Source organism: Ptychodera flava, chromosome 20 (genome assembly GCF_041260155.1).
Source record: "Ptychodera flava strain L36383 chromosome 20, AS_Pfla_20210202, whole genome shotgun sequence".
Classification (NCBI taxonomy): Eukaryota; Metazoa; Hemichordata; class Enteropneusta; family Ptychoderidae; genus Ptychodera; species Ptychodera flava.
The window spans coordinates 6,973,091-6,994,292 of record NC_091947.1 but is presented as its reverse complement, the minus strand read 5'-3'; the positions used below and the strand labels follow the sequence as shown (position 1 = coordinate 6,994,292).

Genomic DNA, 21,202 nt, shown 5'->3' with positions numbered 1-21,202 from the left:
CTGATGGTTCAGTGGTCCTCCAGACGGTTTTGCCATCTCTCGAACTCGTCGCTTGCTGACGCCATCACCAGATTTCAGAATCATACGGTCGTGCTGTTTCAGCCGCCCGGATTCTCCACCGATTTGTTGCGATCGTAGTTAGGGGAATTACGAATTGAGGCACCAGTCTTGATCGTAATACCTTCAGTAATTGAAGCAAATAACAAGATGTTGATTGTGGAACGACTTTAGATCTTTATTAAAGATGGCAGCGTGACACTCCACGTCTCAAATCTGTCCACCGGTATGTCTCCAGTGTAAATTCTCGACAAAGTTATATACTTTTTAAACTTACATAACTAAAAAGAATTATCATCATTATACAATGGTCATCACATGGAAATTACCCGCTCGACTTTGATTATTTCTTAAAATTAAACAAGATTACACCATGGAATATCTCGCTCTCGATTGTTCTCATTTACCAATGATTAATTTAAAAGTTTGACGCTAACTCCTATCCCCTTCACGTACGATCTTGAACCAACCTTCACACGCCTTGGCCATGGGAGAGACGCTTCGAAATAAAATCTCTACAAGGGAGGGCGTTAGACTAGCACTTTCAAAAATGTAAACTTGTCACATTGTCCGATGATACTTGCATTTGAGGGCTGAAACGTATGGTATTACGTTCTTTAGGTATTCTGTGCGATATTTAAGAGTTTCATCCAGGACTACTCTTTCCCACTCTTTGTTTCTTAGGTTTCTTTACAGTTTTATCTTTGTAACGTTTTGAGTTCGAATGAATAGTCTCCTTTTGCAAGAAAACTGAACAGAGTTGAATAAATATCTGTATTTCTTTCTTGCAATACAGGGGAGGACCTTCACAAATTGTTATATTATAGTATATAAAATCATCAAATTCTGTCTCTTTTCAATAAGAATATTTTGTAACTTTTCTTTGAGTGTCCTTCTATTTAAACTTGTTTGCTGGCAGGATAAACGGGAATATCCTCTTGAAGGAAGGAAAAATTAACAACAATAGAATACAAGAAGAGAAACAAATGGCATGCTTGCATATTTTATTGACAAGCCAAGAGTTAACGTCCCAATTCAGAATAACATTCAGAAAGCGAGTAACAACAGCGCCCTCTCGCAACATGTTTGGATGGTTTGAATCAATTTAATTTCATAACTGTTATTTTATTCCTTGCTGATGGATTAACCAGCAAACGAATTATCGTTGACAGTTTATGACAACAACAAAGACGGTGTGTGACTTAGTTACTTACCATGGAATCAATGCGATCATTAATATCTTTTCTCACAAATATATCCACGTGAAAAATCACAGCTTGAGTCATAACATTGACCGTTATAAGATTTGTGCATGTATGCACAGTCATTAGAACTAGACGTCTATTGTGCGAGTTAAAATATTAACGTCTATTGTGCGAGTTAAAATAATTAACCTGTGATAGCGACGGCAATTATTATCGAAGCTGCCGAATGCGCCGGTACCCATTCAATTGCTCATAGTAGCCCTTGTTACTCGTGATATTTTCGATGAGTAAATCTTTTTACTATATTAGGTTATTTTATAGGCAACTCTGAGGGTTAGGTAAGACAGTATAGTCTTGCTAATGAGACATAATTCTTAACATCACATTATGTCATGTCACAGGGTTTTGCTTAATCAGAAGATCCAAACTTTCATCTGTATCCTCTTGAGATAAGCCGAAACAGATTACATTATACAACATCAATTGTTTTGGTTGTTTTCTTGAGGTTCAAGATATAGGAGAGAGAGCGATAGACTGAGACAGACAGACAGACAGACAGACAGACAGACAGAGAAAACACGCAGACAGACTACCACGCTGTCAGCGCGAAGCTGCTGCCGATCAAACTCTGTGGTTATATTCAAATTCTGGAAGACAATTTTTTAGGAAATTCGAGCGTTGGTGGTGGGGAATCATGACCGCTGGCGATTTGAACCGACCGTCAATCAAACGCTTGTATAAACTCTGTTTGCAGTATTAGCAAAAGGTGACAAAAGGTTGAGATCAGTTTGTGTAATTAATGTTATAGAAATCAAACATCGCACTGGCCAAGTGTTTGACTGGGAGGAGAACTCCACTAATGCGAGAACCTAGGATTGAAAATTGAGGCTTTAACTAAGACCAATCGGCAAAGTCAAATCGCTCTTGGTTAAGCACAATGTCAAACAGGGGTAAAGGTCGTCCAGGCATTGATAATGACTTCAGGAGTTGAAACAATAAAAGGTCAAGAAAACGAATACGGGAGATAACGTGCAGGGGTTACTGTACGTCCTTACAGTTAAATTTACAGGTTAAATTCTAAGCAATCGTCAAGCTATGTCACAGTTGGATCTTCGTAGCCTAAAAAAGAAAGTAAAATGACATCGTCGCCACTCAAATCTATTGTTTTTCGTCTTTTTGAGGGACTGTGATATTTATGTGACGTCGCTGCAATGTGCAACATTAATTCTTCTTGGTCAGACAGAACGGATCACGCAGCACTTACTTGTCGACAACATGATATTTTGGTTCAAGTATCAGCGACAGATCTATCTAACGACTACATCTTCAAGCCATTAACAACTTTGTTCAAGAAGACTTGATTACCTAATTAAAATATTTAAGTAATGCCATAAAATATCAAATAAATGCAAGATATAATCAGCTCACCTCTGAAGTATTCATCATTTAAAGCGTCATCAATTGTTGCCAATTTTGAGCCTCGAATGATGCACTGAGTTTTAGCACCGCGTGAAATGTCAGTCGGGGTAAATGAACTAACAACTTTTCCCGGGGAAACATCTCCATCCTCGTCCAACTGAAAACTGAAATGGAAACATCAACAAATGCATGAACGTTTTTAGTCCCCATGGACACCGTCCGGGAACTTCTACGTTTGGTCATGTCCGTGCCTCCGTCTGTCCGTGCGTCCGTTCGTTCACGCAGATATCCCAGAGATGCCTGGAGCAATTTCATTCAAACATGCTGCAAGGATTACTCCTTATGTCATACATATGCACGTCGATTTTAGTGATCTGATCTCATATGGCCGTGTGACGGACATTTTATTAAAAAAATTTGGGACAAAGTCATTGACAACGACTTTTTAAAATAGAGCTCTATTTCTAAAGCGACTGCACTAAACTTGATGAAACTTTGTAAAGATTTTCGTCACACAGAGCCCTGATAGCACACAATCAGTATTGCATCAATTAATCGCTAATTTACATATTTGATGAATTTTTATGTTTAGAGAGATATGTCTAGAAATGCTGTATCACATTTGATGAAACGTGGCACAGCTATTGATTTTGTGGTGTCTTGGTGTACATAGATATGTAGTAGTATCGTTTAATTAACTACCAATTTGCATATTTAATAATTCTCGTAATTATGCTGATATGTTAAGAAATGGATCATCAAATTTCATGAAATTTGGTTCAGATGTTGAACTCACATTGCATTAACATTTGAATGAAGAAAATTATCAGTGTCATTCAAATTAATTGTTAATTTACAGATTAATGAACTTCCTAATTAGGGGGATATGTCCAAAAATACTACATCAAATTTGATGAAACTTTGTACAGATGTTGATCTTTAAGAACTGTAATACTTTGCAAAGACATTAAGTAGAATCATGTCAATTGATTGCTTATTAGCATATTTGATGAACTTTTATAATTAGTGTGATATGTCTACAAATGCTGTATCAAATTTGATGAAACGTGGTAAAGTTGTTGATCTTCCAGTAGTGTTATGGCATGAAAAGATAAGTAGTAGTATCATGTCCGTTAACTGCTGATTTTCACATTAATGAATTTTCGTAATTTGACTGATATGGCGAGAATCGATTCATCAAATTTCATGAAATTTGGTACATATGTTGAGTTCACATTGCTTTAACATTGAATAGAGACACTTAGCAGTGTCATGTTAATTATATTTTAATTTACATATTTAATGAACTTTCCTAATTAGAGTGATTTTTCCATAAACATGTCATTAAATTTGATTAAACTTTGTTCTGGAGTTACCCAACAGTGCTGTAATACAATTCATTGATACTTAGTGGTATCACTAGTTATGAAATGTGGTACACGTGATAATCTGTCAGTGTTATAATAGAATGCAAAAATGTTTGGGAACATCCTGTCCATTAATTACTAATTGACTTATTAAATGACGTTTTGTAATTAGGGTGGCAGCCAGCATTGATTTAATGCTGTCACCACCATGCAACTCACCTTTAATCACAGACCCAATTAATGAACTGGACTCTATCCTCTCCAAGGACTTACAATCAAAGTACCCATTAACAAGTGGGGACTGTGTCATCAACGATGACTTATTAGATCAAGTTTTTGGTAGCACATTTAGATGATTTATCAGCACAGGTACTTACATTTTAAAGCGCTAGAGTCATCAGTTCTACAATTTCAACGTCCTCGTTATCGTTACCGTGGTCGGCTTGTATGGCAAAGTCGTCATCTGCCATCCATCTAAATAACACGATTGGAACTAATTTGGGATACTTGGATTTTCATATTTTGACAATTTCTCAAAAGTGTTAGGTCCCATACAGCTGAATATTGCAATATTGCTAATTACTCATAAAAACAAGCGTGTAATGTAAAAAGAAAAGCAGGTGAGATAACATTTGTAGATTAAATCGACATTACTTCACCATCCAATTATCCAAATAGTTCCAATCGTGTTCTATGTCTTCAACAACAGCAGAGTGGATCCCAACACAGAGAACTACTAAAAGCAACACAGCCGTCTTGCTAGCTGAGACTTGTCAAAGCATAGTACCAAAAACTCTGAGTTCATCCGGGTGTAAGAACAGCCCCCTGATCCAGCTGGTACCACTCTATCGCGATATCCCTCACTACCTAAAAAACTCTGTGGGACGGGTGATTGATTGCTAAAATCATACTGCAAAAATATGTTAAAAGTTGGGGGCCATGGAGTTACTGATTTATGCCTTTTATACCGACAATCATTATACATTAAAATAATTGCAATCATACCAATCCATTATCCAATGACAGCAGGTCATCATCATTCAGAATAAATTCTTGATCACATAAAACTAACACTGTTAAAAACTCGCAATGTTGTATGACATATTGAATAGGATATGTAGAAAGATATACCTGTTGAAGTTATTGCTGGTTGCCTTTTCTCAGCGATATATTAGAATCATAAGTTGCACGTAATCATGGAGATATTCATCATTTATATTTTTTGGCATTGCAAATACAATTCATATTTACATACGTTGCCTCTGACTCACTCTATCTTCACGTTCTCCTACTACTTCAAGTCCGTCTGCCCATCTACCTCTCTCTGTCTGTGTCTTTATCACGTCAATCTCTCTCTCTCTCTCTCTCTCTCTCTCTCTCTCTCTCTCTCTCTCTCTCTCTCTCTCTCTCTCTCTCTCTCTCTCATATCTACATTGGTTACTGAAAATGTGTATATTTGTCAAGACTAATTATGCCCAGTTGCAACAGCTAAAACCAAAAATAGTAAACCTCGCGAACCGATGGTGTCGTATCCTTAATTGGAAAGCGTAAAAATCAATATCTCTCCACTGGAAATTACCGCAAAATCAGCAGGACTAACACATTTTGAATTGACATAATATGTAATTTAAATAAAACTGCTTGGTCGGCTGTGAGGGTCCGCTATTAATTGTATTTATTTTGGCGTGTTCAAATTATATTTCTCACACAGGAATCAACTCGTGATATTTTGAGATTCATCATAAGTCAAATATATTTCTTTCAGTTCCGCCTCGTCTACGTGTTTTAAAGTCACAAAAAAGCAATTGATCAAAGCTTCAACTGTCGCATTCGATGCACAACAAGTGGTATTCTGATCTACCATTCGTTGGGGTTCACTCTAAAGCTCTTGGTGCAAGAAAACTTTTCACCGTCTCAGTTTCTTGAAATCAAAAATTTTATTTTCTCCGTAGAGTTGACACAGGGTTGACAGCCATTTCAAATTTCAAATATCAGTAAATCTTAAAGTTGGTAGTTTCTTTCTCTAGTACCCATGCAACTTTGCACGGTGACCCTCGATTTTTATTCTTGATTTTGAAAGAGAAAGGTTGAAATATTCCTTGAGGACAGTTTAAGTAAAAGTTAAGGTCCTTCACTTTCGAGGTGCATACTACCTTAATACCGGGCATATGGAAAGATTTGGAAAGTAATGATAACCCTTCAGTGCTTACAGCCTGCTGACATTCTAGGATATTCTTGTTTCAGGTCTGTTCAAAGAATTTGATGGCTGTTTTGCCTGTAGATTTTATGGCATTTGTGAAATTAGATGCCACTATGATCTAACGTGCAAACCTGTCTCACAGATGTTAGACTTTGAAGTAATTATTGTTATTATTATTATTATTATTATTATTATTATTATTATTATTATTATCTGGAGTCACCTTATAGAGTTTCAAATAAAGCAAATTAACAATATTAACAGTCTCTTTTGTTAATGACGACACGGTCTGTGCGAGCACATGATATTCCCTCGTGACAGTACAATATCGCCTTCATACAGGTCAAGGGATGGGTAGAGGTATGGTGTTCAATGTAGACATAAAGGCAACTAAATTCAAACTGTCATTTTATGTCTTATAATTGCAGTCTAGGATTATTTTCTTTCTATTTTGAATCTTGCTGACTTTGGTCAATCTAGTTTATTTGGAAATAAAACAGATAGAATGTTTCATCCATATTTTGTGGTTAGGTTCCTGATGACTTTATTTTGAGGATATTGTAATCCGAGACTCAATTAAGGTACACAGTATTATTGACACAACACTCCGAAATAAACTTATGCATGAATAACTCGTCTGAAATATGCTGTGCACTGTTTGATATCTATTTGAAAGACGCTTTAGTATTGCAAAGTTTACTTGCTTTTCCGTTTTATATTAACTATATCTATTCGAACAAAATCAATAATATGCCAAAAAAATAATTTAATTACGAGGCTCAATTAATGTGGAGGTGATCAGAGATATCACGGAAAATGATGAAATCATCGAACTCATCTCAGCATGATTTCGGCGTTAGTGATTATAAAAATGGCAGTGTTGCCACTGTATCATTCATTCGTTTTCTGATACCTGATGAACACTGAGTTTCTAGTACCATGGTTTGTCAAGTCTCATCCAGCAAGACGGCAGTGTTGCTGTTAGTGGTTCTCTGTGTTGGGATTCACTCCGCTGTTGTTGAAGACACAGATGGATGGCAAGATGGCGACTTTGCCATCACAGCTGACGACAACGTTAACGATGACGTCGGTGTTGAAACGGTAGAAAATGATGACGTGGATGCTTTGAAGTGTAAGTGCAAAATATTACTATATGATTGGTTCTAATATTGTCTATAGATCATCGAATGACATAAATATACCACATCTTATAATATTCATGGATACTCAAACTAGAATAATACGTATGAAAACCTGAGAGTCTAGTATATGTTATTAAGGGCATAACATTAGGTCTTATTTTGAATTTCCTTTCTAGTTGGTCGAGGCTGGAGATGTTTCCCCGGTAAGAGTTGTTATTTTATATATCCCGACCAGCGTTTCAGTTGGAATTCAGCAAAGACTGAGTGTGCATCAAGGGGCGGGAAGCTTGCAACAATTGATGATGCATGGGAAGACGCATATCTAAGAGGTAGGATGATAATTTTTTTCAAATTTATAAAATCTGTCTTATGTTTGCGGTTTGATACATGCATGGAATTTAATTCTTCCTACGTTAGTAAATAGAATTTCTCTTAAAAAGACACATCATGGTGTTGGTTGACAAGGTAACCAATGTCACACAAATTTGTTTGAAGAGGTTTTTACGAAGAAAGAGAGACGACCATTCATGCCAAAATTGATCGCAGCTAAATTATATATTCGACCGTATAGGACAATTATATAGTAGTCACGTGATGTAATTTTACTGATACAGACATTCTGGATGTTATACGGATGGTGGTTAGTAACATGATAACATTTAGATAGACGCATTACTCACAAAACCTACATGTAAACGTTCTTTTTCCGAACTTCACAGAATTTGCTCGTCTTGAGGGAGACCTATGGATTGGCTTTAATGATCTGACTACACGAAATCACTGGAGATGGGACAGTGGATCACGTGTGAGTTTGTCACAATACCATTACTCGGCCTTGAAAGTACCGAATTACGTAACAAAACACCTTTATCGTTCTTATTCGAAGTGCAGAGAATGAGAAATAGACATGTTAGTTTAAAAAACGAGTCATATCTGAAAAAATGTTCTCTGTATGTGTCTATGTTAGCGTTTGGGTGTACGTATGAGGGTTATGGGAAAATGTAAGTTCCGCTACGATTTATACGTATGGTATAGTGCTTATTGTATTCTGTTAAACTCGTCAAATACTATCCGACTCATTGCAATGCTTGTTCAATAAACTCAGGAAATTTTAGCATGTTTCACGCTTGTTTATAGTGCGCCACCGATTCGCCGATATCAGCTGATGTACTGTTTGTTTAAATTGTGGGGGATAAAATATAATTTTAAAAAGATAACAACATTTGTTACTGTATCCTATCATGAACCAATGTAATGAAAATGAATGTATAATATACAGGTGAATTATTTGAACTGGTATCCCGGACGTCCATCAACAAGCACTTCGACAAGATGTACCTACATGCGACGGACATACAACGGTCAGTGGTATGACGCAAGTTGCTCAAACCAACGCGGATATATTTGCGAGAAGAGATATTAACATTCTCCTATGGCTAAACGGTAGGATGTTTATTTGTCTAAATGTATGCATGTACAGTATGCGTGCGTTCACGATGAATAGATATCTACAAGCAATTTTAACTGTGTACGTGTTCATGAATTAGGGACTGGTCAGTTTCTTCGGCCGGGGGGGGGGGGGGGGGCAGTGGATTATTTTTTGCCGACGTCAAAAAGTGGCTGACCCCCCTATTCCAAATTTTGAAAACAGGGTGACCCCCCCTATTCCAAATTTCGAAAACAGGGTGACCCCCCCCCCCCGGTGCCGACATAGGTAAAAAAAAGGTGGATAATATATATATGTATATATATATATATAATATATATATATATATATATATATATATATATATATATATATATGTACATATATATATATATATATATATATATATATTATATTTTACATTTTACATATATTTATATTTTAAATAGTCATTCTATGTTTTAATGAAATTGTTGACATGTCAGTTGTAAGATAGGAATTTCAAAGTGTCCATCTTAAAGTTTGAATACAGTATATTTTGAATGAGCTGTATTTTGAATGAGCTGTGAATGTATTTCACACTTTCTATGCTTAACCAGATGTCCTGAACTGTTTGTACAGAAATGGATGTCAATCATTAATATCAAAGAGGAAAAAGCAGTGAATCAAAAACTTTGATGGGTGTTAAGACTTGCCAACGATCCAATTAAATCTCCTGAGGAGCCATAGAGAGCTTTTTTAGCCAAATCTATGTGTACAGTGTCTGAGAGGACCTTTTCTTGTGACATTCAAACCATAAAAGCACAGCTAATAATGACAAAAACTGCCTTTTTTAACTGTTAGTTTGTTCATAAAAAAGCATCTTTCTGCAGATAACCTGTGACACAAAGAAAATAATTGCATCAATGAGAAGGAAAGATATCTTGTCATTTTTCTATCTCTAAAATAAGTCACTGTATCAAATATATATTGTGAAATATTTGTGCATGTTGCTTTCTCATACTGAATTCTCATAGAGAGAACAGAAAAGTATCAGGAATTTGTCATCCTTTTCATATTAAATGCAGATTTCATAATGGTACACTTTCACTTAGCAAACATCAAGATATCTCTGATTTATTAAAGTATGGCGCCCGAAGGGCGCGCCGAAAAATATGAAACATCCTGATATCTCTGATATATATGCCTTGTATATTAAAGTCATGCACCTGAAGGGCATGCTAAAAAATGTCTGATATATTAAAGTAATGAGCTTGAAGAGCACGCTGAAAAATATTGAACATACAGATATCTCTGATGTATGTATGCTTGATATGTTAAAGTTGGGCGTGCTGAAAAATATGACTGTTTATTAAAGTTGCGCGCCCAAAGGGCGCGCCGAAAAATACAACTGAATGATGAAATTTGTGGCTGAAACTAGCATTTTAGGCAATGATGAGCCTGTGTCAAAATTCAAAAACACACTGACCCCCCCTATTGGGCATTTCAAAAACATGGTGACCCCCCCTATCACCAAAGTCAAAAACAGGGTGACCCCCCCATGAATCCACCGGCCCCCCCCCAGGCTGAAGAAACTGACCAGTCCCTTATGCTGTCATACTGATCCAATTGTACTTGCTTACCGCTTTGACGCCTACCTGACGTCGAGACGGCTAGTTTTTTGACCAAACTAAAACAGTTTTACGTTATTTAATTTCAGACCTCGTTTGCAACAATCAAGAACACCTGCTGGCATGTTCACAATTTTCACTTTTCATCGTAGCAAGGTATTGCATTAAATATGATTTCTCCAAGAAATAAACGTGATATATTCAATTCAACTCTTATGTCGTGTCGTTTCATTTCTCATGACATAAAACACATAAAACATGTTATTTATTTTTTATTCATTTTATTCACTGTTGGTTTAGCCTTCACCTCGCTGAATGTAGCAAGACAGTCTCTCTCTCTCTCTCTCTCTCTCTCTCTCTCTCTCTCTCTCTCTCTCTCTCTCTCTCTCTCTCTCTCTCTCTCTCTCTCTCTCTCTCTCTCTCTCCTCTCATCATCTTATCCATTGTATCTTTTCTATCTATCTATCTATCTATCTCTATCCGTCCTTCCATCAAGCCATCTCATTTATACCTATCGTTTTTTTCACTCGTGATAAGTTTTCTTAAGTAATCTGGTTTGAAATAGTCGAAAAGAGACCTTATTTCAACAAACTATAAATGTCGATTTTGATTACATAAAGACTAGCGTTATCAGAAAAGCACAAAAGAAAGTAATTCAAACACTTTTATTCTCTATTGCATGCTTAATACCTCCTGCGGACCGAATGCTGCAGTATTCAATTATTCATTTCAAGGATACCTTATGAATACCTTGCTTTGCATCACTTTTATTTCACCATGCGCATTTTCTTTGAATTGCAAGCATTACCTTGGAGACTGCTTGTTTTTCTTTACGTGCTGGTATTTCTTAAGATGTTGACTGGGATATATCTGTCACACAGACGATTGTGATATCATCGCCAAAACGCACTTAAAATGAAACTATTATCTGAAGAATTTAGATCATTGTATGTGTACAACTAGCCTCGTTAAAATTGTATTCAAACCGACAAGTTTATATTACTCTCAGAGCAATCCAGGTCGAGGGCGTTTTAATTACCCGCTGCCAAAAAACATTGGGATTCGTTTGGTTTCGCAGTCTTGACGGGAGAACATCCGACAAGGGCGAGCTTCCGAAGATTGTTCTTTTTCTTGACAACCAAACGACACAGCCTCGCTTTGGCAGAAATTGGTACATACATAGGGGTTGAACAAAATGTCCGTCCCCAGGGGCAGAGGCGGGGAAAGGGGTGTCATATTATAAGCTCAGCACAGGGTTCTTCTTGCTATGCTTTATTTTATTTTAGTACGTTTGGCTGTGGTATGTATTGCCATTAAAGAATACTGCCAACCTTTGGTGTCTGGGTCCTATGTTAGCACTGGTTTTGTAACAATTTCTTATTCTCCTTCCCCGTGTCACGTGTTTGTCCTTTGACAATCTTACGCGAAATTTTGCCACTGTGTTGCGTCTGTTATCTGATGTGTTTGGTTGGCTAATACGCCAAGGCAAGCAAGGGTAAATTACTAAATCTATGGACGCTGTCACCAGATTATCACCGGATTAACTTTGACAAAGTCAACAATGAAAGCACCAGCAAGGTCTATACATTGCTGGTGCGTTCACTCAGGGTTATTGACTCTACATGTTCATTGAGGTAAAGAGGTTTTCGGCTAGCAAGTTTTTGCCCTTTTGGTCCTAATTAATCAGTGGAAGATGCCCGATGGTTTCGTTGCTAAATGTCTTCTAAAAGGAATGCAAAACTCTACGTTTTAGACTGCATTATATCTTACCTACCTGTGGAGGCCTTGCATTCAAATATTGTCCTACTGAGTGGTTTTATCGGTAAAGGTTAAATATATGCTTGAATATAAGCTTTACATGCTTAGAAAGATTCCGTTTCTGAATTTCGAGAGAAAAACCGGGAAACTTCGGCCATCGGGGAATATTTGCCCGCTCGGCGGAGCCTTATTTTTGCCTTGGGTACACCAAAACGCCCTCACACGACCGAGGACTTGCATCTGCTTTAAATTTCTTGAGAGGAACAATAGTTTCTGACACTAACTCCTCACCTCACTTTACTCAATCGTAAGAGCATAATGTGGCTTTTGATCACATGTCTTTCACATGTTAATCAGAGTTAAGCAAGAATTTCTGCATGTCAGAAAACTAGAACTCAGGCACAACTTACCCTGCCGACTATTGATAAGTACGCGGTATGACAGTGAAATAACAAATCTCCACAAAGTTTCCATCGACATTGAATATGATATTGGGAGCTAAAACGGATTTCTCACCAACCTTTCAAATCTTGAGCTCAAGTTAGTCAAGTAAGGCAAGAGTATTGCTCAACTTAAAGACAACTCAAAATCAGGCACTGATTTATTTACGGACTATCTTCGTGGCTGACCAAAGCACTCCGTATTACAGTGAAGTCACTCATCTATACAAAGGATCCAACCACACTGGAAGAAGTTCAGCCAGGGTTAAAGACAAGCAAGAAAACAGACAATTTTCTGCACTTTGGATTGTCATGGGATCACTCGGGGTCATTGACCCAACATGTACACTGGAGTAAAGGAGTTTTCGCCATGCAATTCTTTGCATTTTTGGTACCCATCAATTTGGGGAAAATGCCCGATGGTTTCGTAGCTGAACGTTTCTAAAAGGAATGCAACACTCAAAGTTTTTTTGAATACATTAAGGCTAACCTACGTGTGGTGGCCTTTAGTATAAATATTGACCTACTAAGTGGTTTTATGTAAGAAAAAAGGTCATATATTTGCTTAAATAAAAGCTTGATATGCTTATAGAAAGTGTACGTTTTAGAATTTCGAGAGAAAAACGGGAATATTCGGCGAATTTGGGACTGTTTACCCGCTCTAACGGAGCCTTATTTTACGCCTGGGGTACCCAAAGAAGCCCTCACATGGCCGTGTACTTGCCTCTGCTTTCTTGAGAGAGACACCAGTTTCTGACACTAACTCCTCACCTCACTTTAAACGTCCGTAGGAGCATGAAGCGGCTTTCTATCACGTGTCTCTTATATGTTAAGCTCAGTTAAATAAGAATTTGTATATGTCGGAAAACTAGAAATCAGGTTAAACTTGCTGCTGACTATAGATAACCAAAGTACTCGGCCTGATATCTAAACGTTGAAATAACAAATCTCCACAAAGTTTCCATCGAAACTGAATATGATATTGGGAGCTAAAACGGATTTCTCACTAACCTTTCAAATCTCAACAAAGTTAGGCAAGTTAGGCAAGAGAATTGCTCAACTTAAAGACAACTCAAAATCTAGGCCATTCTTTCTTTATGGACTGTCTTTGAGGCAAACGAAAGCACTCCGCATGACAGTGAAGTCACTCATGTTTACAATGGATCCAACCATGCTGGAAAAAGTTCAGAGTCTGCACACAAACAAGCGACAAAACAGACAATTTTCTACACTTTGGATTGACATGGGCTCACTCGTGGCCAAATGTCTTCTAAAAGGACTGCAACACTCAGCACTCTAAGTTTTTGACTGTATTAAGGTTTATCTACTTGTGGAGGCCTTTCATCCAAATGATGACCTAGTAAGTGGTTTTTATACACTTATCATATACCTAGTTTCACGTGCCTGTGTAAAGCTATGGGGCGAAGCGCCCTCACATCCGTGCATTTGTTTTTACGTGTCACGTCCCCAATTGCCAGCAGTTGCATTTCTATCCGGTAACAAGTTGAAATGTTTAAAATTGTAATAACACTGCTTTATATTCATACTTAAAATGTGTTCAGAAGCTTAAAGCAATTCGATGTAATGTTTTAAATATTAAAAGGGACAAAGTCACTCTTTTTAGTATTTTTTTCATGAATTTTATTTTGAGTGAAAATACCTAGTATTGTTTGACTTCTTGAAACATGTTGAAATACTAACTGTGTATAATCTCCATTCTGCTTGCCGCCAATCGGTGAAACATTTTACGGTCTGTAACAAAAAATTCAATAATATACCATGTTAAAATGCCCTTGTATTCACCTTGTCAAATAAAGCCTGTAAAACATGCTTATTTTCATTGGTGAAATGCGAATGCGACAGCATCGACATTCTTTTATATATTTGTGTGTCAAATTTCTCGTTTTACTCCCTAAAGTCCTGTTTATACACAAAACAAAAGTATTGAATACATGTCTTTAAATTCAGTAAATAAACAAAATTACAGAATTACAGAATTACTTTCTGTATATGCTGTCAAAGTAGTCAGGTGGCTTAGCAACAAAAAACAGCAAGATCGTTACACGGATGACAAAAGTGCCAAATTTGCTACAGAGGTTCACATATGTGTGTAGATCAAAATTAGCTATTGCTCCAAAAATTTGGGCCACCGGAAAGGCTCGATGACGTCATAAATTCAAAATGGCCGCCATTATATTGCTTAAAAATGGTAAAATACAGTTTATTCAGCCAGTTTTCACTATTCTTGTAAATAAACTGACTCAAACATTCTCAATTATAAATAAAACATTGAATTGACGCAAATTAATTATTATGATGACGTCATAAAGCCAAAATGGCCGACCAAATTCAAAATGTCTGCCGTAACATTGTCTAAAAATGTTAAAATACTGTTAATGAAGCCTGTTTTCAGCATTTTATCACCTGAACTGAAATTAACACCCCAAATTACAGACAAACCGATAATTGATGCAAATTAATTATTAAGATGACGTCATATAACCAAAATGGCAATCGAAAGTTACAAAATGGACGATTACGAATTTTACTACTTGCTTGTACAATAGCCATTTACGTGACAAAATGATAGCATAAAAGTAATGTACAATTTGGATTAATATTCCATAAACTTAAAATAAAAGATAACGGTATCAAAACTTAGCCAATATGTTCAACACAAGTATAAAACTCTTATGAATATATTTTTTATTGATATTTATATTGATTATTATAAGTGGTTTGTGTTTGAAAAATCGAATCGATATAAAGGAAATGAAGGCAACTTCACACACTAGTTCTACCTTTGCTTGTGATACGGTATAGTGAGTAGATCAATGTGGTTTGGTGATTAGGGAAAATGGTGAGAAACCAGTGAATCGATAGTGCTTTGACCCTCGTAATGTGACCTTGGTCCCGGAAATAAGGTTTTATGTTGGTTATTCCTCCTAGCAGCGTTTCGGGCCAAAGTGGGGTCCCTTCTTCAGTCACTTGAATGGTTTTGTATTCCCACATGCTCAGTTTAATGGTAGCCATTGTTCATCAAAGAGACGTGCTAAAACTATTATGTTTTGGTCAGATTTTTGCGTGAATTGTTGCTCAGACCGTTCATTTGTACTCTCCTTGTGTTTGAATTTTGCTTGAAGGAGGATATATTGTATGTTTTTCTTCCTTTTATACGTTATTATAGATTTTCTGGAAAACCATGGCCAGCGTTTAATCGCCCTTCATAATTTTCCAGATTCTTATCACATTGTTTGATTAGGCTGGTTTTGATGAGGTTGTGCTGACAAGTATTTTGTTCATCATTACTCTTACTTTTGTTGATGAAGGATGGCTGACGTTTTGTTACATTCTTTTTTATACAAGCTATGTCTTTCTTTTTGTAATCTCTTTGTTGAAGATTTTGCGTTGAGAAATTGACCTTTTTATGAAGTCCATATTGTTGTTGCATGTACATATCTGAGTAATTCACCTTCATTGAAGCATTTGAAAGTCGGTGGCAGATAAATATCGTCAGATGGTTTTGTATGGGTTTTAAAATCGAGCCATCTCTCTTGATTGTGTCAAGGTATGTGATTTTGTTGATAGAATGTCCAATTATAAATTCCAAGTTTAACGTAGAGTACAGGGTGTTGCACTCCTCGACAAATGTTCTGAATGTTAGAAGTTGATGTTCGATCATTCCTGTGTAAACCATGAACATGTCACCTTTCAAATTTCCATACGAATATTTGACCGGTTTTGGGATTTAATATAACTTTCTCAGTTTCATGGTATGTGATATCAGCTTTTTCTGGTGAGCCCATACTGCATCCATAGATTCGTTTGTATTTTTCTCAGTTGAATTAAAATATGTTGCGTTTCAGAATAATCGACAGTAAGGCTTTCATGTACATTGATAGTGGGTTGGCAGGTACTGTTTCAGAGTCCAGCACTACAATTGCTGCATTTATGGCTTCCATTTTTGGCATGTTTTTCTACATTGATATCACGTCTAATGTTACCAGAATAGAGTTTGCTTGTTTTTTTAATTGGTTCTAACTAGAGAATAAAGTTTTTTGTGGACCTGGCATATATAAGTCGTTTTGGACGATTGGTTTTATGACAAGGTCTAGAAATTCCGTCATTTGTTTTTATTGGGCTCGAGAAGCCATTTCTATTGAGACGTTGGGTGACGATTGTTTCTTCTTTGGTTTTGTGTATTTTTTGGCAGGAGATACCACCGTAGTGTACAAATTATTCTACTTATGGGTATAGGGAAACCGTAAATCACCTCGTCAATGATCTTCTTGTCGCAGATAAATGATTTCGTATACAATATCCACTGTATAGTCAATGTCGCCAAGTGTAATAGTGAACATTTCGCAGCTGTCTATAACTTCCTTTAATGTCATTTATCTTATTCACAATTGCTATGCCTCATCCTTTATTGATGGGTTTCATTGAGATTTTTTGTTTTTAGACAGATTGTTCAGGGCAGTCTTTTCTGCCAGAGTCATATGTTCTTTCTGATGTGGGTTGCGAATGGAATTTCCTCTATCGATCTAAGTTGCTTCGAGACAGTTTTACAATTTTTGGGTTTTCCGCGGTTAGTAGTGTCGAACATGGACTTATCTTCGAACAGATGTCTGATTGATTGATTGTTTCTCATGATATCGCACAATCTCATGATGCGAATAAATTTGTTGATATCTCATACGACAATTTTTCTGTATAGGCACTCCGGAGTGGGAATAATTTTAAGCCTTTACTTAATGCTTTGATTAAGGTTTAATTTGCAAGATTGTTGATGAATCTGAGAATCTTTCTGAGTTCTTATCTTTGTTTAACCTTCCATTTCTGCTTATGTTCTTCCTGGTGTTTTTTATGTTTTTATGTTTTGGGTTTCCAAACAGCAAAACTCGTCTGGTCACGTTTTTTGCAGTTTCCTTCATCTTTGAATTCCTAACCAGTCTGGTAAGTGAACAACGAAAGGCAAAGACGCTTTTCATAAAATTCACGAAAGCTGCAAAAAAGTGAGCTAAGCTAGATTCAAAAAGAAAAAACTAGTCTTCTCTTTGTTCATAAAACCCTGACCAAACGGTCTTTTTCAGGCTGGCACATCCTCAAAAAGAGAACTACTGTAGCACAAAACTATGTCACCACACCCGAGACATAAAAATCCAAGAAAATTCAAACGAAAAAGGCTTCTGAAACGAAGGAAGCAAAAGACTTAAATCACAAACATAAAACTTTTTTCAGGGACCAAGGTCACATGACCAGGGTCAAGGCATGATTTATTAACCGGTTTCTCTACATGTTTTTCATTATCATGAAATCACATCACTATTGATCTACTCACTATAACGTAACACTTTCAAAGGTAGAACCGATGGGTAAAGATGCCTTTATTTCCTTTATATTGGTTCAGTTTTTCAGACAGAGGTCATGTTTAAAAATAAATGATTTCATAATAGTTTTGTAATTTGTGTTGAGCTTATTAGCTAAGTTTTAGTACAGTTATCATTTATTTTGAGTTTATGGATTATCAAGACAAATTGCACATTACCTTTAAACTATTATTTCGTCGCGTAAATTGGCTATCGTATTAAGCACAGTGAACTTCATAATAGGTCATTTTGTAATTTTCGGTCGCCATTTTGGTTTATGACGTCATCACAATAATGAATTTGTATCAATTATATGTTTTGTCTGTAATTTGGGGTTTTAATTTTAGTACAAATGATAAAATGCTGGAAACAGGCTTAATTAACAGTATTTGAACATTTTCAGACGATAACATGGGGATATTTTGAATTTGGTCAGCCATTTTGGCTTTATGACGTCATCATAATAATTGATTTGCATCAATTTTATGTTGTATTTGTAATTTGGGATGTTTGTGGCGGTTTATTCAAAAAAATATTGAAAACTGCCTGAATTAAACGTATTTTACCATGTTTAAGCGTTATAATGGCGGCCATTTTGAATTTATGACGTCATCGAGCCTTTCCGGTGGCCCAAATTTTTGGAGCAATAGCTAACATTGATCTACACATATATGCGAACATCTGTAGCAAATTTGGCACTTTTGTCATCCGTGTAACGATATTTTTGTTAAGCCACCTGACTAAAGTGCATATATTTGGTGCTGTAGCGTGCTTTAAGTGACAAGACACCGTAATTGGCCAACACAATAAAAATGCTTTTTAAATGTTACAGCTACTGTCTGCTTAAATGATTTTTAATGACAAACTGTGTTTCTTGAATTACTTCTGCCACAACTTCTAAGATTGGCATTTTTCGCAATGCAATGCCGGAGAATCGATTTTTCAATACAAGTTAAGCTCAAGTTTATCAATTTTGGCAAGAGTATTGATCAACTCACGGACTATGCCCAAATTGATTAACTTGAGCTTCAGATTTCAAACGTTGTTGAGAAATCCGTTTTTGCTCCCAATATAATATTCAATGTTGATGGAAACTTTGTGGAGATTAGTTATTTCACTGTAATGCCAAGTACTTTGGTTATCCATAGTCGCCAGGGTAAGTTGTACATGAGTTGTAGTTTTCCGACAGAAAATATTGTTTAAGTGAGATTAACATGTGAAAGACACGTGATTAAAGGCCGCTTCATGCTCCTATGGATGTGTAAAGTTAGTGTCACAAACTGTTGTCCCTCTCAAGAAAGAGAGCAGAGGCGAGTAATCGGCCGTGTGAGGTCGTTTTGGGTACAACCCAGGCAAAAATAAGGCTTCGCCGGAGCTGGTAAACAGTTCCCAAATGGCCGAATTTTCCCGTTTTATCGCTCGAAATTCAAAAAAGGAAACTTACTAAGCATGTAAAGCTTATATTCGAGCATATATTTGACCTCTTTCTGACATAAAACCGCTCAGTAGGTAAATGTTTGGATGAAAGGCCTCCACAGTTAGATAAGCTTTCATGCAATCAAAAAACTTGCATCCCTTTTAAAAGATGGTCAGTAAAGAAAGTGGCTGATTTGAAAGGTTGGTGAGAAATCTGTTTTAGCTCCCAATATCATATTCAATGTCTGTGGAAACATTGTGGAGATTAGTTATTTTACAATCATGCCGAGTACTTTGGTTATCCATAGTCGGCAGGGTAAGTTGCTCTGTGATATGAACTGATCAGCTCAATTTGTATCGAATGACGTGGTGACTGACTGACCAGGTGCCCCTTAATTTACATAAAACTTTCCTTATCGCGAAAAATGATAACTTGATAACTTCTTTTCTACGCGAATCAACAATGTGTTTCGCTTTGACACAGTTTTACACAGTACCTTCGAAAATTTATGGACTGTTTTACATGTGAACAAATCGATTCTCTAAGCATTGCTATATAAATGTTTCATTGTGCGGAGCAACATTCAGGACTAACACACTTTGAAATGACATGAAATTGTTTGGTTTGCTCTGAAGGTCAGCTATTAAGTCGTTAAAATTATATTTTTGTAAATTATTTTGTCGTTGTGCGTACGTTTGAAGACTATGTGCCCAATAGTTAGGATGCATTCACAAATTCTGGGCCTGGAGAAATCGCCAGTGAAATGACGATTTTTAAATCCCCCTCAATAACCTCAATAATTTTGAAATCCGACCCCTCTTCATAATGAAACAATTTCAAGTTACCCCAACTATTATATGGCCTAATGTTGAAATATTCAATATTGAGCTTTTCAATATAGCCTACACTGTACTTATGCGTTAGGCTTGTAGGCAAGAGATAACGTGTATCGTGTAGAATCTATGACAATGACACATGGAATAATTTGACAATATTTAGCAACCGACAGAAAATACAAGTGATGAAATGATTGTCTTTTTTAACATTTCTATTTTTCTTACCACTCTCTATATAATTTGTATCTACGTTTATAGATTTATATCCTCACCGCTCTCTTACTTTCGGTCGTTTGCGATTGGTTGATTGCCAGAACAGTTGCTGCCCATGAAAGCGACAGTACGCACTTCGAAGGTGAGATTCATGAAAACATACTACAACGTCTACTCCTTTCTTTGGGATTTCGAAACATTGCAAGACAAAGCCAGACGAATCCTCACTTACTGACAGTTAAATTTGTTTGCTAAGTGCGATCTCCATGTTCATTTTCACTATGATCCACGTCAAGCAATACTTTATATATATTTCCTTTTTAAACATTCTTCTTTCTGATACAAACCATTTTCTTCAATAAAATCATAACAATTTCTGATTTTAGAGCCTTACGTCCGCGAAACGAAGTGTTTTTCGCCATTTTCATGCCAGACTTATTTATTTCACGGGGTGAACCACAAGTGAAACACAATAGATATATAGATATTTAGAAAAGAGATAGATAGATAGATAGATAGATAGATAGATAGATAGATAGATAGATTACTCTCATTTCCACAGGACTATTGCGAATGTCTGCGGTTATCATCACTTTGATGAAAAAAGGGCGACACGATTGCTAGACGTGTTCAGCCAGATAGGAAGGCCTCGTGTTTTACATCTGAAGACAATATCAGGTCTTTTCATAACCTCTTCGCGACCTTAAAGAGGCACTCCCACTTGGTAACATTTTTAAAACACA

General features: G+C 36.5%; 1 protein-coding gene across 1 annotated transcript; it reads left to right on the top strand.

Annotated features, from left to right (window-relative positions):
* The first annotated feature begins 7,161 nt into the window (after window positions 1-7,161).
* LOC139119885 (tetranectin-like protein) lies at window positions 7,162-10,636 on the top strand. The gene is made up of 5 exons (XM_070683820.1): window positions 7,162-7,380; window positions 7,567-7,719; window positions 8,110-8,195; window positions 8,670-8,833; window positions 10,516-10,636. Exons 1-4 carry the CDS (start codon window positions 7,188-7,190, stop codon window positions 8,811-8,813), a joined length of 576 nt encoding a protein of 191 aa, XP_070539921.1. The 5' UTR covers window positions 7,162-7,187; the 3' UTR covers window positions 8,814-8,833; window positions 10,516-10,636.
* The last annotated feature ends 10,566 nt before the right edge of the window (window positions 10,637-21,202 follow it).